The 22955-nt window shown below is 39.6% G+C and overlaps 2 protein-coding genes across 2 annotated transcripts; both read right to left on the reverse strand.

The window, feature by feature from the left end:
• Positions 1 to 16490: 16490 nt before the first annotated feature.
• Positions 16491 to 17716, reverse strand: fgfbp1a (fibroblast growth factor binding protein 1a). Its single transcript, XM_080416202.1, has 2 exons — positions 17639 to 17716; positions 16491 to 17240 (listed from the first exon to the last, which is right to left on the reverse strand). Exon 2 carries the CDS (start codon positions 17220 to 17222, stop codon positions 16638 to 16640), a length of 585 nt encoding a protein of 194 aa, XP_080272328.1. The 5' UTR covers positions 17223 to 17240; positions 17639 to 17716; the 3' UTR covers positions 16491 to 16637.
• A 1182-nt stretch (positions 17717 to 18898) lies between these two features.
• Positions 18899 to 22475, reverse strand: fgfbp2a (fibroblast growth factor binding protein 2a). Its single transcript, XM_080416204.1, has 3 exons — positions 22031 to 22475; positions 20398 to 20729; positions 18899 to 19927 (listed from the first exon to the last, which is right to left on the reverse strand). The coding sequence occupies exons 1-2, from the start codon at positions 22352 to 22354 to the stop codon at positions 20406 to 20408; spliced, it is 648 nt and encodes a 215-aa protein (XP_080272330.1). The 5' UTR covers positions 22355 to 22475; the 3' UTR covers positions 18899 to 19927; positions 20398 to 20405.
• Between the last annotated feature and the right edge of the window lie 480 nt (positions 22476 to 22955).

A 22955-nucleotide genomic window follows, 5' to 3' on the forward strand; every position in this document is an offset into this window, starting at 1 on the left:
AAGGCTTCTTAATAATGACCCTGGCTTGTACACTTGTATGGATGCATGTGTTAAATGCAAGTTAAAATACGATGCTGCTGTTGAATTATTAAAAACCTCATGTCATGATGTCAACACTGTTCCGGGTCTTCATTAATTACAAATGAAACCTGTCCAGACTTGAATTGCAGCGTGGCTGTCAGTGGTCAATAAGTAATGAGACGCTATTTGAAATGGTGGCACCTTAATTGGCTTCTATTGCCTCTAATTGGGAGCGCTTAGTTGAAGTTCAACTGATGTAAAATGACACCGCTTTCTTGACGCTGTTACCACAAGGTGGCAGGAAAGTATGAAGCAATCAAAAAGCATTTGCTTACATGGATGTCTTCCATTTAGTGTGGAAAAATCGTCCAAGATAGGACATGATTGTTGTTAGATTACCATTATGCTGAACATGTATTTCATTATCTTACATTACATTACATTACAGTCATTTAGCAGACGCTTTCATCCAAAGCGACTTACAATAAGTGCATTCAACATAGGTAGGGAGCGAAACTACTAATCACCAGAAGTCTTAAGTGCATTCTCTTCTAAAACAGGCAACTAAGTAGCCTGGTAAACCCTCCCTCCGGAAATCTCAATTCCATTTCATTCCTGGAGTGAGTCTGGCATGAACCGCCTCTCTGCAATATTGGCTGTATATGCCAAACGCCCGCGCCTATCAGCGTCGTCGCTCATTGTTCTGTGATTGACAGCTTACGTTGGCCAATCAGGTGGCGAGTTCGAGTGAGCCCAAAACACGATCGGCAGCCATCTTTTTCTTGTGCGGCCAATTGTCCGCTATTTTTTTACTTCAAAAAGCTCTCTAACTTCTATTTTGAGGCACGGAATTTACTTATAAGATATCGTTTGGATAGAATTTAGTTGTTTAACTTCATATATGTGGTCAATTAATCATGACAAAGCCTATTTAAAAAATAATAATTAGAGAACCGGTAGGGGCGGGCAGTGACACCATTGTACCCGAAAAAGGCAACCCATTTTGGGTATGGCTGTCTCAAAAGTCCCGTCGCGTCACATTAAGACTGGTGAACTGCTGATTGGCTGAAGGGGGAAAATTATCATTGGCTGAAGGGGTTGTCAGTCAACGGTATTACTCCCGCCCAACTCCAGCACAGCCAATATTGCAGACAGGCGGATCAGGCCAGACTCACTACTGAAATGAAATGGAATTGAGATTTCCGGAGGGAGGGTTTACCAGGCTAGCAACTAAGAGTATACCTAGCGCTAAGGTAAAAGTGCAATATATCAGCTACCTTAGGCAGGTAATCTTAGGCATTAATTAAGTTTTCGCCCCTGTGTGGGGGTGTGTGCGCGTGCGTGTGTGTGTGTGTGTGTGTGTGTGTGCGCGTGCGCGCGCGCGCGCGTGTGTGTGTGTGTGTGTGTGAGCAGCATTGGACCAATCAGCATCAAACTTTTCATGCCAATAGGCCAAGGAAGAAGACACAACACCCAAAAGCCGATAAAATGGAGTTGTTTGTAGTATCATGGCCCCTGCTGTATATATGATGCAGTGTTAAAATGGAGTTGTTTGTAGTATCGCCCTGCTGCATACTGTATATACATGATGCGGTGACATGGCTAAGCAGCCATGGCCAACAATCTTGGCAACAAGATCTGCAAAATCATGCACACACATTTTCCACAGATCACAAACACCCCAAAATAATTTGACTAATAACAAAACAACTCCCATACATGCTCGTTGAAGTATGTATAGCAATGCGCAAACAACAGCAACCAGCAAGATTTGTGAGCTGTTGTGACAGGAAAAGGGCATCCATTCTAATAGCCACCATACAGACAGTCAATAATCTGTGTATTCCTGCACTGTGCTGATCTTGGTACATAGAACAATAAAAACATAGCAGATACAATTTCAAAAAGAAAATGCTATTATTTTTTTTATATTATCTATGTTATATATATATTATATTATATATTTATATATACTCCAAAAACAAAAGAACAATTTTGTAGTTTTTAATTTTAAGTTAGTTTCAAAGTTTTATTCCCTACTATAGTTGGTTGCAAAGTTGCAATGATACACAGCTCTATTTATTTAGCTTTATTCTAGTATGGCTATATCTTTAATTGCACATGCATTTCCTTTTTTTTTTTTACTAAGGCGATCGCAACAAAAGCTATTGTACTAAGTGAATGTGAACTACAGTTGCACATGCCAGGAGTTAGAAGAAGAAATGCACATCTTCTTTTCGTGTCTACAACAGGGCAGTTACAGTACAGTATATGGCTGGATGTAGTTGAGCTAAAGCTGAGCATAATTGCTGAGCCTCATAATTAAACTCTGCCAGATCCGATTCTGTGCAGAGCTGCTACAGCAGGGCGCCTGTCAGGAGATGCTACGAGTGTGTGGTTCAGTGCCACAGTCACACACAGCACCCCAGTCATTTAAGTATTCCCATTTGGAGAGGCTGACTTTTGTTCGATCCAACAACACCATATCTTAGTCTATTCAGGAATCTCCACATTGTATAGCTTGAATGTATTGCATAGCTCTGCTCCAGCGGGGAGCTCCTCGTTGTTGTTCTCGGTGGAAGTTTGCTCAGTCCTTCTTCCCACTGAATGACTCTTTCCCTGCTTGTGCTCAAGGGAGGTGACACACCTTAGGAAGCTCTTTCTAGACTTTAGATGGCTTTGGGCTGGCATATGGCCAAAAGAGAGGATGTCTTTTATCTGAAGCCTGTTGTTGATGCTCTTTCTTGCTGCTGCACTTCGATGAATTTAGGTCAACATACAGTACTATAGATCAGGTCAAGATTGGAGCGTCCTCGTCATACCCTGGGAGTATCAACAAGATACTGCTAATCCTATCACTACCACAAGCAACAGCTACAAGCTATGCTACAAACTACAAGAAATACAAGTTCAAGCACTGAATCAAGTAAGAATACAGTTAATATGTAAGCCTTAAAAGCAACATCTGGCAGAGATCTGCACTCCTCGGAGCACACCTTTCTAGTTGGTTGATTAACCATATTGTACAGTAGTTATGTTAAATAATCCTGAATTGTCACAGCTGTACCTCAGTACAGTGATGATTCTTATTACTACATTCAGTCTTGACCTACAGCACTTCTCAACCGAGAGTATGTTAGCAAGTTTCATACTAAATGAATGAAAATATGGATTTATAAACTGCTTTAGAATAAACAGGATGCTCCGGGAACACATCAGTGCTTATGGTCTCTCTTAATTTAGAAATGCTATTCCTATATAGAGACTGCATTTCATTCATGTGGCCTATTGGTTAAGTCATGGTGATTATATTTATATATAAGGGACATTCTACCAGAAACGTACATTATCTGTGGAACTGTTACAGTGAATAAAACGTATGAAACTGATTAGATGGTTGGTTTCAATGAGTTGTTCTGTAAAGGAATATGCAATTAATTAGGTTTTCAGATATTTTTATTCTTCATTAAAACAGTAACAAATCCTGAAGAATGGCCTGTCCTCAGCCATAACGGACCAACCTATCGTTCAGTTTTGTCATTCTAAATGCTGTTATTTAGGGGAAAGAATATGATTATTATCAAGGTTAAGTTGTTATCATGCCTTTAAGGATGTGAGTTTGAGGAAGTGACATCATTTGACCAAGGTGATACCAGGACACTGATTAAAGGTGAGTTTTCTCATTAAATTAGGCTATATGATTTTAAGTTTATTTTTGCATGTTTTCTTTTAGGAAGACAAACTAAAGCGTCAGGCCCTGTCAAGCCAAAATATCCCAAAAAGGAATAGAAAAAAAAGGATTACTGATTTTTTTTGCTAGCATGCTAACAGTTTTAGCCATAATTATGTTCAACCACAAGCTGAGAAATGTAGTTTAAATGGCCAACCGTCAGGCCTGTGTGAGAGGCCTTGACAGCTCTGTGACAGGGCCTAACAAATGAATGACATTGTTCCTTTTTATTAGCTTTATTTGATATAATTTGTATTTAACACCTGATGCCATTGTATATTATTTGAATCAGAGACATTACACTACTTTTGAGGTTGCACTAATTCATTTAAACTCCTGATGTAAGATGGTTCCAGTTAGTGCACCTGAGAGACAGGCATGATAGAATGCAGATCCTGACAGAGCAACTTAAAACACAAAGGGAGAAATGGAGGCAGAAACTTCAAGGAGGAGCGAGACCAAAGACCAAGTTGCAAATTCTGGAGAGAGCAACAATGATCTATAGACTTACTATGCGTTAAAGTAATGCACAATATGCGCTTAGGATAAAGGCACTATATAAATGCAATTTTTTACCATTCACACATTAACGGTGAAGGAAACCATGCTAGTAACCAACCTGCGCATCAGGATCAGTTAGTGTCTTGCTCAAGGACACTTTGACACACAGCCAGGAGGAACCGGAGATCAAAACGGAAACCTTCCGGTTCCAAAACGGCCACTCTACCTCCTGAGCCAGTGCCACCTGATGTTTTTATATAGAAATAATTAGTTTAATGAATGAAAATTATATTTGGACTACATTAGTTGGCAGTCATATTGTAATTAATTAGGTCCATATTATGTCTTTGGCTGAACCATATTAATATTACATTAACATTCAAATTATAATTTAAAACAATTATAATTAAAAATAGTAATGCTTACCAAATCTTAATTAAAGAATACAAAACATTGCTTGTTCGACATCAATGAAATCCACAAAGTCAGTCCTGTCACAGCTCACAACACCGTCAGTCCTGTCAGAACTCACAACACCGTCAGTCCTGTCACAACACTGTCTTGTCCTGTGACAGAGTCACAGAATATTTTGATATTGAAACCCGTAAAGCACAACTTGTGCTCACAAGAGAGATAATGTCCAAAGATGTGGGGAATGTGGCAGAGATTCCTAGGGATTATTCAGAAACACCTGCCTATACAGTACCATTACATAACTAGTTGTTCCTACACATCTCAGGGCCCAAGCTGGAAATGTCTTTCATGTTTTGACAAGAATCTTCTGCTTGTGGTTTAGAAGACAGATATGTACTGTGATTCAGGCAAAGTAATGTTTCCATGTCACATTGAAATAATAAAGGATGAGATGGCACAATACTTTTGTTTTTGTTCAGTTTTTGTTTGGGGGGGGGGGGGTCACTGAATGTCAGTTTATTACAGCTATTGATATTAATTTATTCTGATATACACAACTCATTTTCAGATGCTTACTGCTGCGAAGTTTTTGAGAGAGGAAAATAAAGGGGTCATACCTATGTTCCCCGGACCTATGTTCCCCCACTAAGGTTATGGTTAGGGTTAGGTTTAGGTTAGGTCCTATATTCCCCGCTCTCCTAGGAAAGCGGGGAACATAGAACGGTCCCAAAATAAACACACCAGTGACAATGACAGCACAGAAAGCTTTGAAAAGAGTCAGTGAAGAAATGTCTGAAAGAACCCTGTCCAGCTAAAGTTTTACTGAGAAATAGTCTAAACTAGAAAAAGTGCTCAGCACAGGTCTCCGCCAGGTCAGGTTGGTTAGACCTGGATTTTTATCTGTCTCACTGACTGTGACAGCATAGGCTATTATGCTACAGTGGTCATACAGCACTAGCAACAGTAGCAGCAGCAGCAGCATACAGGTAAAAGTGCCTTTTATTTTCCACAGAAACGCCACTAAACACATAAAACATTGTGTGTTAAAACTGACAGATTTTTATTTGGTCAGCTTTGATCAAGGGAGAACCATGCTAACGAAATTTAGCGCGTTAGCATTGTCTATTTAAATAAGGGTTTAAAGGCTCTGTGAGGCAGTTTATAACATGGTAAAGCAAACGATTTTATGCTCAAATAACCTGGTGAGTTGGTGAATACAGTGGATTCGTTTTTAGATCGACCTGGGATTTTATAATTGTGTACTGGGCTGTCTCTGTCTGTAACCTGCAGCTTGAGCTTAAAGTTGGGTCATCCCTATGAGGAAGGTTTTGGGACCTAAAAAAAACACTTTCACCTAGAAACCCCATTCACAGTTCAAAAATTCCACCTTACTGTGGACATGCATCCTTGAGATGTTTTACTTTGAAATGATTTGTAGTTTTTGAAATATTTAACTTTAAGCGCCCAATGCAATGGCCATTTAAAAAAAGTACAAACTTTGGCAGGCTACCAGTCCTACAGTGAAGAACACACACGTGAACAGTCTAAGGAAGAACCACTGTGGTGCAGTGGTTTAGATAAAGGGCTTGCAACCAGAAGGTTCCCAGTTCAAATCCAGCCAGTATGTTTATCCAACTTTTTCTTGGCGCTTTTACGCTTTGTATTTTGATGACATTAAACATCCCTCTGTTTGCTCTCAATGAAAGAGTAAATCTGGGTGAAGAGAATAATGTTCCAACAGATGTTTTTTTTTAACAATAACTGTTGTGTTTTCTTGTTGTGTTCCTTGTTTCTTAGTTATGCTTGGTGTTTTACAATGCAGGTGTGTTTCTTTACATATTTTAGAAATATATCTTCTTAGTTCTAGTTTGAATTTACACAATTGTGTACCTTTTGTTTTGTAGTGATGTCTGAGTGTTTCCTGTTTGCTGCTACCTATCTGTCTTGTCTCACCCTGTCATTTGCTAATGTTGTTCACCTGTGTCTTGTTTAGCCCTAGCCAATCATGTGTTGATTGTCCATAGATAAGCACCTGTGTCTCTAACATGTTTCTGTTTGCCCTTCACTCCCAGTCTGTTTGTTGTATGTAGTTGTCTGTGAGTATCTTAGTGTTTGATCTAGTCTCCTTGATTCGGTGTATGTAGGCTATCTTCTTGTGCTTTTACAAGTGAAACTTGCAAGTGCCTTCCTAGTCCTGTACCCTGTTTTTTGTCATAATAAAAAAAAGAAAACTCCTTGTATCTGAACTAGTCTGCCAGACTCTGCCTTGGTCTTTCTGTCCTGCACTCTCTCCTGACTCGCATAGTGACAGCAGTCTTCATTACTCTTGGAGTCTCTCATTCTCCCCTCTCACATTTTGGCTTCTTTGTCTTTTGGTTTGCATCCATCATCCAACTCCTTACTTCTAAGACATTTTAATTTCAATGACCCCCATATCTCTGAGAGTGTACAAATGGACCATTAGGGGTCCATTTGGTTCCATTTTGTACACTCTCGGGAGTTACAGAAATGTAAGGGGACATTTAGAACCCCCTCAAGAAACCATGAGGGTCCCCTGGACCCCACTTTGAAAACCACTGCTTTACACACATCCACTACAGATTCTGCAGACTAACTCACTCATAAACAATTAGTTAATTAGCCTTTGTCTTTATATTCATAATCCATTAAGTGTATTGCTCTTATTTTGTTTGAACTCTGAGCCAGGTTCACACTCTTGACTAAAACTGCTAGTTTTGGTCTTCTGAAATTGATAAATGACTTTAAGATATGACGAATATGTGTTTTGATAACATTAAACATCCCTCTGTTTGCACTCCAACCATCTGTTGCATTTTTTTTTTCAACAGATGGTTTTTAACAATAACCTAAAACTCAAAAAAGTTGTGTCATAATGAACCCTCATCAGTGAATCTAGTGGAGTCAGTCATTCTGTCAGGGGGAGAGGTGTTTGCTGTAGACTTTCAACTTTTGACCTGCCACCTCTCCCTTAAACTTCAAATATTACCTCGAGTTTCTAATTAGTGTGAAAAGCCTGGTGGCGCAAGAGAAAAGGAGAGGCCTCACATGTGGAAGGTTGGGGGTTTGAATCTTGGTCCTGGTAAATCTCTATCTTTGCTCTTTTTAAGGCAAGGAGCGTGGAATCAGCCCGCCTCCCTCCTCACGCCCTCTTTTAGCTCCGGTAGGAGGGGGAGGAGCATGGGTAAAGCCCACCTCTAGTGGGAGGAGCTTAAAACATTTACATACTAAGTAATGCAATTTGTGTTGTATGTCATTGACATTATTAGTATTATAGCTGACTTATTTGTTATTTTTTGGACCACTGTTTTATGTTTTTTATTGAAGCGCTTTGAAGTTTTGTATTGATTGTTGTTTTGGTTGTTTGAGATATTTTGTATTAGTTGTTTGAGTTGTCTTTTGTATTATTTGAGCTTTGAACCCTGAACCTTTGGATTATAAACCCCTGATTCATCTATTGAGCCACGCTGGCATAGAAGATGCAATTGGGGATGTAATACTTAACTCACCTTTTACAATTTAGATGGAAAGTGAAAAATGCTCTTTGGAAGCTTTGAACCCAGAACCTTTGGATTATAAACCTCTGATTTATCATTTGAGCCATGTTGGCATGGAAGAAGAATTTGGGAATGTAATACTTAACTCACCTTTCACAATTTAGATGGAAAGTGAAAAATGCTCTTTGGGAGCTTTGAACCCAGAACCTTTGGATTATAAACCCCCGATTCATCTATTGAGCCACGCTGACAAAGAAAATGTAGTCAGAAATGTAATATTTAACTCACCTTTCACAAGTTAGATGGAAAGTGAAAAATGTTCTTTGGGAGTTTTGAACCCAGAATATTCAGATTATGAACCCCTGATCTATCATTTGAGCCATCCTGGCATGGTAGAAGCAACTGAGAATGTAATAATTAACTGAGAACGTCATAATTAACCCACCTTTTAGAATTTAGATGGAGAGTGAAAAAGTTCTTAAGGAGTTTTGAACCCTTAACAACTGGTTTATAAATCACTGATTTATCTCACATGCTAGCTGGCATGGAATATGCAACTGGGAATGTAATACTTAACTCGTCTTATAGAATTTAGATGGAAAGTGAAAAACAACATTATAAATCACTGATTTATCTCACATGCTAGCTGACATGGAAGATGCAATCAAGTATTACTTCACCCACCTTTGAGAATTTAGACGGAGAGTGATTTTTTTTCTTCTAGAGTTTTGGCCCTTAAACTTTCTGTTTATAAACCACTGATTTAACGTTTGAGCCACACTGGCATTGAAGATGCAACCGAGAATGTAATATTTAACCCACCTTTTAGAATTTAGATAGAGTGATGATAATGTTCTTGATGAGGTTTGATCCCTGAACCTTTTATTTATTAAACCCAGAATAATACCTCGAGCCACACTAACAGGGAAGACTCACGTAAGAATGCAATACTTATCCAACCCCTTCGATTTTAGATTGAGAGTGATAATTTATATTAAGGTGTTTCAAACCCTAAACCTTCATCTTATAAATCCCTGGTATATCTCCTGAGCCACACTGATATGGAAGATGCAACTCTATTTAATGACTATAAGATATGACAATAACGGATTTGTATTTTGATGACATTAAACATCCCTCTGTTTGCTCTCAATGAAAGAGTAAATCTGGGTGCAGAGAAAAAATGTCCAACATATGTCTTTTAACAATAACTGTTGTGTTTTCTTGTTGTGTTCCTTGTTTCTTAGTTATATTTGGTGTTTTACAATGCAGGTGTGTTTCTTTACATATTTTAGAAATATATCTTCTTAGTTCTAGTTTTAATTTACACAATTGTGTACCTTTTGTTTTGTAGTGATGTCTGAGTGTTTCCTGTTTGCTGCTACCTATCTTGTCTCACCCTGTCATTTGCAAATGTTGTTCACCTGTGTCTTGTTTAGCCTTAGCCAATCGTGTGTTGATTGTCCATAGATAAGCACCTGTGTCTCTAATGTGTTCCTGTTTGCCCTTCACTGCCAGTCCGTTTGTTGTATGTAGTTGTCTGTGAGTATCTTAGTGTTTGATCTAGTCTCCTTGATTCGGTGCATGTAGGCTATCTTCTTGTGCTTTTACAAGTGAAACTTGCAAGTGCCTTCCTAGTCCTTCTCGTGCTCCTTGTGTTCCCTGGTTTTTGTCATAATAAAAAAAAGCACTCCTTGTATCTGAACTAGTCTGCCTTGGTCTTTCTGTCCTGCACTCCCTCCTGACTCGCATAGTGACAGCGGTCCTCATTACTTTTGGAGTCTCTCATTCTCCCCTCTCACATTTTGGCTTGGTTGTCTTTTGGTTTGCATCCATCATCCAACTCCTTACTTCTAAGACATTTTAATTTCAATGACCCCCATATCTCTGAGAGTGTACAAATGGACCATTAGGGGTCCATTTGGTTCCATTTTGTACACTCTCGGGAGTTACAGAAATGTAAGGGGACATTTAGAACCCCCTCAAGAAACCATGAGGGTCCCCTGGACCCCACTTTTAAAACCACTGCTTTACACACATCCACTACAGATTCTGCAGACTAACTCACTCATAAACAATTAGTTAATTAGCCTTTGTCTTTATATTCATAATCAATTCTGTGTTTAAAGTGTATTGCTCTTATTTTGTTTGAACTCTGAGCCAGGTTCACACTCTTGACTAAAACTGCTAGTTTTGGTCTTCTGAAATTGATAAATGACTTTGAGATATGACAATAACGAATATGTGTTTTGATAACATTAAACATCCCTCTGTTTGCACTCCAACCATCTGTTGCATTTTTTTTTTCAACAGATGGTTTTTAACAATAACCTAAAACTCAAAAAAGTTGTGTCATAATGAACCCTGATCATCAGTGAATCTAGTAGATTCAGTCATTCTGTCAGGGGGAGAGGTGTTTGCTGTAGACTTTCAACTTTTGACCTGCCACCTCTTCCTTAAACTTCAAATATGACCTCGAGTTTTTAATTAGTGTGAAAAGCCTGGTGGTGCAGGAGAAAAGGAGAGGTCTCACAGGTGGAAGGTTGGGGGTTTGAATCTTGGTCCTGGTAAATCTCTATCTTTGCTCTTTTTAAGGCGAGGAGCGTGGAATCAGCCCGCTTCCCTCCTCACGCCCTCTTTTAGTTCCGGTAGGAGGGGGAGGAGCATGGGTAAAGCCCACCTTGAGTGGGAGGAGCTTAATAAATGTACATACTAAGTAAAGCAATTGGTGTAGTATGTTATTGACATTAGTAGTATTACAGCTGACGTATTTGATATTTTTTTGACCACTGTTTTATGTTTTTTTATTGAGGCACTTTGAAGTTTTGTATTGATTGTTGTTTTGGTTGTTTGAGATATTTTGTATTAGTTGTTGGAGTTGTCTTTTGTATTATTTGAGCTTCAAACCCTGAACCCTTTGGTTTATAAACCCCTGATTCATCTATTGAGCCACGCTGGCATACAAGATACAATTGGGGATGTAATACTTAACTCACCTTTTACAATTTAGATGGAAAGTGAAAAATGCTCTTTGGGAGCTTTGAACCCAGAACCTTTGGTTTATTAACCCCTGATTCATCTATTGAGCCACACTGGCATAGGAGATGAAATCGGGAATGTAATAGTTGACTCACCTTTTACAATTTAGATGGAAAGTGAAAAATGCTCTTTGGGATCTTTGAACCCAGAACCTTCGGATTATAAACCACTGATTTGTCATTTGAGCCATGCTAGCATGGAATAAGCAATCGGGCATGTAGATGCAATGGGGAATGTAATACTTAACTGGTCTTTTAGAATTCAGATGGAAAGTGAAAAACATTCTTTGAGAGTTTTGAACCCAGAACCTTCGGTTTTTAAACCCCTGATTTATCATTTGAGCCATGGTTTGTACTCCTGACTCATTTGCCATCCTAAATATGGAAGATGGAATTGAGAATGTAATAATTAACCCACCTTTTAGAATTTAGATGGAGAGTGAAAAAGTTATTTAGGAGTTTTTAACCTTTAAGCGTTAAATCAGGAGTTTATAAACCTAAACATTAGGGTTCAAATCTCCTGAAAGACATTTATAACTCTCCATCTAAATGATATAAGGTTGGTTAAAGGGGAAAAAGTACAAACTTTGGCAGGCTACTAGTCCTACATACTTACGCCTAGAACCCCCATTCAAACTTTAAAATGTTCATCTTAATTTGGACATGTTTGCCTGAAAAGGAATCTTTGAAATGTTTCATAGTTTTAAATTTATAGGCCGATGGAAGATTTTGGGACCTCAAAAAAACACTTTCACCTAGAAACTCCATTCACAGTTCAAACATTCCACCTTACTGTGGACATGCATCCTTGAGATGTTTTACTTTGAAATGATTTGTAGTTTTTGAAATATTTAACTTTAAGCGCCCAATGCATTGTCAATGGCAATGGACATTTAAACTGGGGAAAAAGTACAAACTTTGGCAGGCTACCAGTTCTACAGTGAAGAACACACAGGTGAACAGTCTATGGAAAAACCACTGTGGTATAGTGGTTTAGATAATGGGCCTGCCACTAGAAGGTTCCCAGTTCAAATCCAGCCAGAATGTTTGTCCAACTTTTTCTCTGCGCTTTTACCTTTATCTAATCTTTGACTTCAGACCACAATAGTGAACAGAGCAAGTAAAATAGGCGACATACTGACCTACCCGCAATTTATCAGACCATTCATTGGGTGTTATCAAGACATACTGACCTACCAACGGAGATGACTTAAATAGTTCAGTTTCGGTTTTGGTTTTGGTTTCGGACCATGACGGAGGCGCGCAGTCACAGGCGAACTGTCACCCCGTGAAGGACCACCGAGGGAGCTAAAGCGACCGAGTTGCCGTCCTGAACGGTGTGACGTTCGCCTCTGCCTACTCAGCGCCGTTCGAGTTATGTACCGATAGGCACAGAATCGTAAATATTGTTGTGGGGACTGCTCCACCTCCAAGTAGGTCAGTAGCTCCTGATTACGCCCCATGAATGGTCTGACAAATCGCGGGTAGGTCTAAATCGCGCCTACTCGTCGCCTACTCGCCCATTTAAAGGTCTGATAAAACATGATAATCTCCCATTCAATGCATTGATAGCATTCAAAGCCGGTGGACCATTGTGGTGCAGTGGTTTAGATACAGGGCTTGCAACCAGAAGGTTCCCAGTTCAAATCCAGCTAGAATGTTCTTCCAACTTTTTCTCTGCACTTTTACCTTTATCTAATCTTTCAGTCCATAACAGCAAGTAAGAACCACTGTGGTGCAGTGGATTAGATACAGGACTTGTTTCTTTTTTCCCCTATAAGTGTGTATTCAATTTCTTCTGTAAAACTTTAGCTGGGAAGAGTTCTTTCAGACATAACCCCCCACCTTTAACTATCAGGAAACAGGGGAGGGACGCAGTCCCCCGATGGTCCTCCGTGTACATTGATGGCATGGGACTTGAACCTGCAACTGTCTGTAGCAGAGGCAACCGATCAAGATCAAGATAAACCGAACCCTACCACTGCGCCAACACACCTTTGGGCCCTCAACAGGTGTCTTCTAGTGCTTTTGAGTTGCTCTTTTGTATTTTGGCCTTGAAAATGTCAAAGTACTACAACATTGAAGTATGGGACGACTGGGCTTTGAACATGGTTAAGCACAGAAGGTCCTGAGTTCAAAACAAGCAAGGAATTCTTTCCAACTTTTACCTGGCGCTTTTACCTTCATCTAATCTTTCAGTGAAACACAAGTGAACAGAATAAGTAAGAAGCAATTAGCTAAAATGGGTACAGCTCAGGCACATCAGGGTAGATGTTTTGAGCTGGAATCTGACTCACATCAGTAAAGATCAATATTTGACTGCAGGCCAAATGAAATAAATACCATCTCGGTGTAGGCTTGGGATTCTCCTGAAAGCTTAAGAAGCAGTCTTTTTGTTGAAAGTGGTTTTATGTGGTGCTGAGACTGAGCAATCCTGAGATTTTATAATGGGATACATTTTATAATGGGATACATGTATCCCATGTATCATCCATAAAATAACATTGGCCTTGGGTTTACAGCATCATAAATGCAAGCATTGTGACCACAGTTCGACCAATTATTTATCATTTGACTAACACTAACATTTATTTTGACACTCAAATTGTTAAAATAACACTACTGTCTAGGTGCTACCAAAATAATGATTACTTCATGTAGGCACTTGTCTGAGACAGGGTGGGGTTATAGCAGAGGTATTTTTTAAAGGTCAGTCCATACTGTCTCCAACCGCCGAACATACACCAAAATAGGAGCGAAATGAAAGATTACATGAGCTGTCAAATAAATCTGTATGGGTCCCCCCCCCAACAATTATTTTAGGCAAATATCCCAATCCATCATTACTGCATATTAGAGCAGGTTCATAATTTTGTGGATTTTTCTAGATTGTATCAGCAGTGGGTGGTTGGGATGGCTACATGGAAATTCAGTTCACAACAATGAAGACTATTTTCATTATAAGTTTAAATGAAGAGTATACAAGCATTTTGTTCTTCATTAATTTAAAATACCTATCCAGTGTAATGTTTTTATTAAGATGGGTGATTTTTCTTCAGCCCCACACAGCTTCTGTACTCATTTGTAATTGGGAGCTGCCCAGGCCAGTACAACCATAATCAGCATACTGTGCAGCTCTACTGGAACAACTGGGGTCATGCCTTTTAGGAAGCAGCTGAAAGAGAGGATTTTATGCATTTCACTTCAACCGGATTTTCTTTGCTGTTCAGATGATTCAATCTAGTAACCTTTTTCTGGAAACAAGCCAGTTTCACAAAACTTTCAGATATTGAACCACGACCATCATCCCACATTAGTGGGTTTCATATAAGGCTAATACTATTACTGCACGGTTAAACTGTATATATAGTTTCTCCCAGCAACATATTCCCACAAATAGATGTCCTACAGTGACAAATGGTGGAGGGAAAATGACAGAGTTGCAGTTGACTGGATAGAAATGTAGATATTGTGTTGGGACAAGTCCCGGTACGTTTAGTGGGTCAGTACAGTTATCAAACAACATTCAGCATTCCTCCAACTCATACATCAGTCAGCAACCAGATGGCAAATTACCTGTGTGTGGAAATGTCCTACTAATGGAACTGGACAGCTAGTCGACCCAACAGGTAGGCCATGCAGACACATATTGACTGCTAATAAGTAATAATGTGTTCATGCTGCGGCCTATGACACAGTGAGATAAAGGGTACACTGACAGCAGCGTAAGCAATATATTTTAAATTATGTCACTGACCAACAGTTGTCAGTTAAGTAGTTATGCTCTGAAGTTGAACCCTGTCTGTGTGTGTCTGTTGTTTCTTACTTAGTGAGATCCAACACTATATCATAAGTAGGCTACCAATATCAAACTTGATTTAGCAGACCATGCCAAACTAGGTATTAAACATTGCACCCAGCGAATGTGGATTCCAAAGGTTCATTGGTGCCAAGGAATGTGTTAATTCTTTTACTGTGTCATTATCCAACATGCTCTAACTTCTAATCTCTTGGCACATGTCATGTGTAATTGTTACAGTCAGAGCAGGGAGTGCTTTCTTTGAAGGATGATGGAAAATTACAGTTTCTGCACAAACATATAATTAATAATCTGTGGCAGCACCCATGCCCTTCTATTTACACGTGCTTTGGTAAAGTAAAAAAAATAATTATGTTTTTTGTGTGTGAAATATCATTCCAACTATAGAAGAATACAAGCCTAAAGTCGCTCGCCCCCAAACTTATATCCCCGGGTCAAATCCGACTATAATGCCTAAACCTAACCTTATTCCTAAACATAACCTCAGTATAACTATGCCTAAGCCTATAACCTTATTCCTCAACTAACCTCAGTAAAGCTATGCCTAATAACCCTATAAACGTATTCCTAACCTTAACCTCAGTAAAACAGCTACAATAAAACAAGAATCACTGGGGGCGAGTTGTCTGCGAAAAAAATGGGGGTGAGTGTGTTTTGGGGTGAGCGTTCTGGTTACCCTGTAGAAGCCTATACAGAAGGGACATCAGGATCAATAATTAGAAATAGCTTGAAACATTTATTGAGAGGTAGAACCAAACACCATTAACATTAGGATTAAATAATGCATGTGCACAAAGCTGAACATTGTTTTTCAACTAAAAATATATATTTAATCCCAGCAGCAGCGAGGCTATAACATGCCCAGCCCCACACTGAAAACCATCATTGCTGTAGACCTGAGCAGTGGTGTAAAGTAACTAAGTACATTTACTCAAGTACTGTACTTAAGTACACTTTTGGGGAATTTTGACTTTACTGGAGTATCTCCAATTTTCAATACTTTTACTTCTACTCCACTACATCTCAGAGGCAAATATTATACTTTTACTCCACTACAATTATTTGAAAACTTTAGTTACTAGTTACTTTGCAATTATCAATTATTATATTATGAAACATACATTAACCACTTTAGCCCTATTTTATACATAGGCATCACCACGCGTTGTGAGGTTGTAGATCTGCTATTTTCAAACATTTTAGTACTTTTACTTTTGATACTTTTAGTACATTTTGTATTTCTACATTGCAGTATTGGTACTTTTACTTAAGTAAAAATGTGAGTACTTTTTACACCACTGGACCTGAGGATGGGCTACTTCACCTATTTCCACAGGTAACAAGTCAACAGGATGGGTGGGAACCAAGGAAGAGTGGGCACCTATGTGTTAAATTGGCTATTTTTTCCCAAATGAAAAAAAACAACATATTTAGATGTTTTAAGTAAAGTAAAGTAAAGTAAAGTAAAGTATACATGATTAGAACAGGCTTAAACATTTGAAAAAATATTTTTCAACATTTTGGACAAAATAGCCCATTTTACATCGAGGTGCCCAGATGTCCCTAGTAGTGCCCACCTATCCTGCATCCATTTTCTCTCAGCAGTCACCATTCTGCACCATGGAAAATAAGAAAACACAAAGACTCGACCATGAGCCCTTGCAGTGTTCCTCTCCTAGTGTCCTAGAGTCTGTTTTGCAAGCCTTCAGCCCAGCAGGTCGTTGGGGAGAAGGTGTGGTGGAGGTAGTCCTGGCCCTGGGTGCATTGTTGAGTCTGAAATGAGCATCCTCCGGAGCCTTTCTGCACAGTCCGGCTTTCACCAACGCGCCGCTGTCTTGGCACAGCTTCTTCTGTTTGCCCAGAGCCCGTGCGATTTGCTTCCAATACAACTTCATCTTTGAGGCGTACTGGGGACACGCGGCCGGTTGGGCGACGTACTCGCAGTTGAAACTCTTGCTTCCTTTCTTGCAGGTCACGCCGAGGGTTAAGTCGTGGATACCTGTCGCGACCCAGGTGCACTGTGACTTGTCTTTAGCGGTGAATTTCCCCTTGACCGGAGACTTGTTGGGACTTTCCTTTGCTTTCTCTGCTGTCGCCCTCGGTGCGCGACAGCTGGCCAGCATGAACTGCTGGGAAATACACGCGAGGACCAATAATGTGGTCACATTGGTGAGACGCGCCATGAATTCTCTCCAAAAAACCTGCAAGAAGTAGAAAAACTATAAATGAATACTTTAAGGCTTGAATTCTATGCATTTCTGATTGATCGATGGATTGAATACTTTGTTATCATTTTGCAAAAAAAAAGCACAGAAAGTAGGCCTAGTTCTATACAAAAGGAAGCTAAAGGGATTAAACCCAAGACAGCACTATTGTTTCCATTGGGGTCCTGTGTAGGCCTACTGAATTCAATTCATCGAAACATTTAATGACAGACTAATATACAAAACTATGCAAAAAACATCATATAAACGAGTAGGCTAGTAATCAAAAAGAAAAATATGTAAAGTAGGCTAAACAGTTCAGTAAACAGTTCATTAAACGTTTGTTTAATTCAGAAGAGTAGGCCTATAGCTAGTTTTAACTTCAATGAACCTACCTGTTCTTTTTCAAGTTAATTGCGGTTAAACTATGTTCTGTTCTGGTCCCTAGGGGTTGAGTTTGTGCTTTACCGTTCATGCAGTTTCGTTCCCCTTGGCTAAGCTTTGCTGCGGAGAAATGCTCCTCCCCTCGTTTACGCACACACTCGCAATGCCTCACACCACAATGCATTGTGAGCTTGTAGATCCTCTTTTGTCTTTTTTTTAAAGATTTAAAACTTGTGAAATGGGACATTCGGCATAATGAGTAGCCTACTTTCTATTTTTTTTACACACACACACACACACACACACACACACAGACACACACACAGACACAGAGAGAGAGAGAGAGTAGCCTATGCATGATGCATGTGCTTTAAACAAACAGCTGACATTTTATTTCACGTCGATTGTTATTGGATTTCTGATTTATTATAGCCTATTCTTAGACGGCGTTCTAGATTTATCGAATATGCTGTAGGCATACATGGGCGAAAAATAAAACATAGCATCAATAGACTAAAAAGCCAATACAATTAACATGATTTTGAAATTGTAATGATAAATTACAGATACTTTTAAGAGCATATTATTTTTTAAATAGCCTACGATTTAACCATGGGGAACATGTAGTCTATTAGTACAAAATCACGTAAACAATATTAAATAACCAGGGGGGAAAGCTACACTTCAGGCCTATCCAGAAATGTTTTCGTTTAATATAGCCTACAACATTGCCATCCACTGGACAGAATAAGATGCTACAAATTTCTCCTCCAGTCCAGCCCAGTGGTTCTCAAACTGTGGGTCAGGGGGGTCCCCAAATTATTTTGGTGGGGTCCCCAGATGATTTGCTTAATGTGCAGCATTGTTTTCTCACTCAACAGAAGCCTAAACAAGCCAACATACAGTATAAGTGTAAACAGGGTATCTGCGTATTTCTAAAGTTGACAATTTAAGGACTTTAAATACCTTTTTAATACCTCTAAAATGAAATATGAAATAAGACCATATGTGTCAAAAGTAAACTAGACTCTAAGAAATTGTCAAACATTGGCCAAATTGTCAAATATTACTAAGAAAGTCAAAGAAAACTGGATGCCTCAACTCCTACAATTCCCCAGGGTCCGCAGTACAAATATGATTATTTTGGGGGGTCACGGCCTGAAAAGTTTGAGAACCACTGCTCTAGCCTATAGCCTATATGTGCCACCCTTCAACATCCTTTCTTTGGACAACAAAATCAATTGAAACAACACACAGCAATTAAGAACGCATGTTTATTCATTGAATAAAAAAAATCTATATTTGTGTCAAACCCTCATTTGCTCAAAATGAAAAGGAAACCATCCTCAATAACATAGGCCCAGGCTTTTGTAATGTAGGCTATATGATCCAATACATAATTTATGTTAGCCTATATACATACAAAAATAAAACACACAATACAAGGACGTGAATCTGTATCCGTTATGGTGTGTCGGTCTATCAAAGGGATACAAAGAAGAGCACTAGGGAAGAGTGGGCACCTCGATGTAAAATTGGCTATTTTGTCCAAAATGCTTATAAAATATATTACATTAATAATACAATATTTGAAAAATGGTCTTAAGTAATGTAAAGTATAGGCCTACATGATGTGAACATGCACGGTACATCATTATCAGACTTATCCTTCAACTTCTTGTTTATGCCCCAAAATGACTGGATATAGGCCTACAGGTTTTGTAGCAATTTCTAGCAATTGTAGAAATATTAGACCTTAATTGTCGAATGTTTAAGCACGTTCTATTAATCATGTATACTTTACATTACTTTAAAACATTTTCCAAATATTTAGCTTTTTTTACATTTTGGGGGAAAATAGCCAATTTAACACCATGGTGCCCAGTCTTCCTTAGTGCCCACTCTTCCTGTCACCTATCAAAGGTTTGGAACTGTTGAGTAGACTAGGAGGCTAGGCCTACTACCTGACAGTAACAGCAGCCTACAAACTCAGCTATTATTGCCTAAACATGTTGTTGCGCCAGCTATAGAGACAGTACCAACCCCAGGTAGTAACATTTGGAATGATGTTCTTACAAGCACATCAGACTAATATAGCTCTCAATAACATTTTTGCACAGCTCGGCGTAAAATATAGATTACGCCCGGTTGTTTTGGCATTCATGGTGATGTTCAACCCTCCCCTGTAGGGGTCGCAAGAGCTCTTCGATTCACCAGCAAGCGCCCTTTAAAGGAATTTCTCTCCAGACGTCGCACTACTCCAGTCGCACTTCTGCAGTCATCTCCAAAAGAAACGCAATCTGTGGGGGAACGCATGTGGAGATGATAATAATTGATAAGCAAAGTGAGCATCATAAAAAAAGGGGTACAAACCTATAGAAAACAATTATATAATAATATATAAGTAGCCTACTCAACCCCAGTTGAGTGAAAGTATAGATAGCTCTGGTCAAATATTAGGCCTACACGCTACACTACAAGTCAAATTTTACTTGAGTTAAAGTAGCCTCTTTTGCTCTTCTTTGCTTTTCCTGTTTTTGTTGTACTATGTGTATGCTCTTTTTATTTTCCTTGTCTTAAAAAATAAATGAATGGGACACTGGGATCCAATGTTGATACAAGTAAGTATGTTTACTTATAACCAGCTGTGCCCAAATAAATACATATATATATACAATAAAAAGACTCTAGCTGTTAAGAGTATTTTTTTTTAAGAAGGGAAAAAAAGGTTAGGGGGAAGCAATATGCTGCAGATTTACTGCTCACCTACCTTCATCACTAATTTTTAAACCAACCGAGGACATAGCCGCAGACGCCTTTCATGGACTTCCAGCAGTACTCCTCAGCTATCTTTTTGGCCTCACTCGGAGAGGTGGTTGTAGTAGCAGCAGTGGTAGTAGTAGTAGTAGGCTTGGTTGTTTTCTGCGTCCTCCTTCTCGGGGGAGTGGGTTTCACCACTACCGGCTTGTTCCTCTGGCGAGGGTTGGGTCTCGTCGGTTGTGCAGGTGCTGATGATGGCGGGGAGGAGGGGGAGATGGACGAATAGGCGAGGACCATCCTAGCTTCTTCTGGCGCTTTCCTGCACATCTGAGGCTTGACCACCTTGGGGAGTGGTGGATAGTGATTAAGTACATTTACTCAAGTACTGTACTTAAGTATAAAGTTTTTAGTTTTTTTTTTACAGTACTTTCACTTCTACTCCACTACATCTCAGAGGCAAATATTATAATTTTATTCCACTACAATAGTTTGAAAACTTTAGTTACTAGTTACTTTGTAGATTCTGATTATTATTTAAACATACATTAACCACTTCAGCCCTATATACATTTCGTCCATTTGAATATAGCCGATCAACAAGCTCACAATGTGTCACGATGTGATGCATTGTGAACTTGTAGATCTGCTATTTTTAAAAGATTTTTATACATTTGAAAACGTGTGAAATGGGACATTCTGCGTGCATAATGACTACTTTCTGCTTTTGGCACTTTACATTTATTTTGATACCAATACTGTTGTACTTTTACTCAAGTAAATCTTGAATTCCGGACTTTTACTTGTAACAAGAGTATTTCTACATTGCAGTACTGATACTTTTACTTAAAGGTAGGGTAAGTGATTTTCGATGGTCAAAATAAGTGTTAAATAGCTCTATATTCTCATAGTACTCATTGCTATAGTGTTTGTTCAGTAACAGGAGTCTCCATGTCTCTCCAGCTCTTTATTAAACAGATTACCAATTTTATACAATCAGGATAGAGAACTCAGTCAGGAATCAGGATACAGATTAGTGAAATTGGAAGTGGTGACACAAAGAAATGAGTTGAACAAATTGGAACTGGAACACTATAAAAATGAAACTGATAAATGGGTACTCTCTGCTGATTGGCTGAAATGTTGTCATCTACCTGAAAATGTATGCTCTGTTTATTAAAGGGCTGGAGAGAGGACAAGCCGGGGCGCTGAGGGGAAGGGAACTGGTTGGAATAACGTGTTCCTTCCACGCGCTACGTCCAACCAGGGAAACTTTCCCCTGTCAGGTGACAAGAAGGTCAGTTGGCTCTCATGCATTGAAGGAGGCATGAGCTCAGCCCTGGCCTCCCTAGGTTGGCAGAGGGAAGGTAGTGCCCAGGATTACATAGACAATTGGCACTGGGTGTAAAAAATAGGGTTACAAAATCGTGGGATAAAAATTTATAGAAAAAAATAATAATTAAAGGGCTGGAGAGACAGGGAGACTCCTGTGACCGAACAAACACTCTATAGCAATGATTACTATCAGAATATAGTGCTTCAACCTTTTAATACAAAACATTTTGTTTTAACCAAAAAATATCACCTACCCTACCTTTAAGTAAAAACATTGAGTATACTTTTCCCAATTCCCACCCACCACTGACCTTGGGCCCCTGGCAGGCGTTGTGCAGCTTCCGCAGGCCCCACATCATCTGCGTGAAGTAGTGGCGCGGGTTGTTGTTGTAGGTCCGACACGTCTGGGGCTGGCCCACGTAGTCGCAGTAGTAGGTGCGCTGCTTGCCCCAGCACGAGATCCGCAGACGGGTGTTGTCGCCCTGGCCGGTGACGGTCATCGTGCAGTAGTCGTTGCTCTTGCTGTTGAACTTGATGGGTTCGTTCCAACTCTGAGCGCCAACGGCCGCCGGGTAGAGACAGCAGCAGGCGAACAGCAGCAGCAACAGGACAGTGAGCTGAGTCCACAACATCATGGTGGCTGATGATCTGTGCGGATGCTGAGAGGAGAGGAAAGTACCGGAGCCTCCGATCCCTCCCCGCTATTTATCGTCTGACTCTGTCCTTACAAAGACGGAACACAGGTTGGGGGAAGGAAAAAAATGAAGAAAAAACAACTAGAAAAGCCTTCCTTTAAAAGGGGAGGAGAGTAGCCCCTTCACTCTCACACACTCACTCACTCACACACACACACACACACACACAGTCTATGCACCCACCACCATCACACATGAGTCAGATGTCAGACCATCACTCACTGATGTCTGGGGACTGCCACTGCCCACTGAAACATCACACAAACATGTTTGGCACTGGCAGGTCTCAATAAAAACACTGAATGAAACACCAGCTGACAGACTGACATTTAAGCACCAAGGGGGGGGGGGGATTACTCTTTGCTTTTTAACCAATTACTATGTAGCCTATACAGGCCAGTGATTCTCAAACTTTTACATGTCAAGTACCCCCAATTGATATGCATTTGCCTGCGGACCCCCATTTGAAAATATTTTGTGCCAGGGACAAACATTTTCAAGAAATTGCAGCTCACAGCATTGTGAGCTTGTAGGTTATTTT

This window comes from Gymnoscopelus braueri, assembly GCF_963280865.1.
Source record: "Gymnoscopelus braueri genome assembly, chromosome: 20".
In the NCBI taxonomy this organism is placed as follows: domain Eukaryota; kingdom Metazoa; phylum Chordata; class Actinopteri; order Myctophiformes; family Myctophidae; genus Gymnoscopelus; species Gymnoscopelus braueri.

Excerpts from the sequence above, each read along its gene's own strand:
- fgfbp1a (XM_080416202.1), bottom strand. The coding sequence starts at position 17,222 with ATGGCGCGTCTCACCAATGTGACCACATTATTGGTCCTCGCGTGTATT.
- fgfbp2a (XM_080416204.1), bottom strand. The coding sequence starts at position 22,354 with ATGATGTTGTGGACTCAGCTCACTGTCCTGTTGCTGCTGCTGTTCGCC. Across the intron at positions 20,730-22,030 it reads ACGCCTGCCAGGGGCCCAAG|GTGGTCAAGCCTCAGATGTG; the intron begins GTCAGTGGTGGG and ends CCACTCCCCAAG.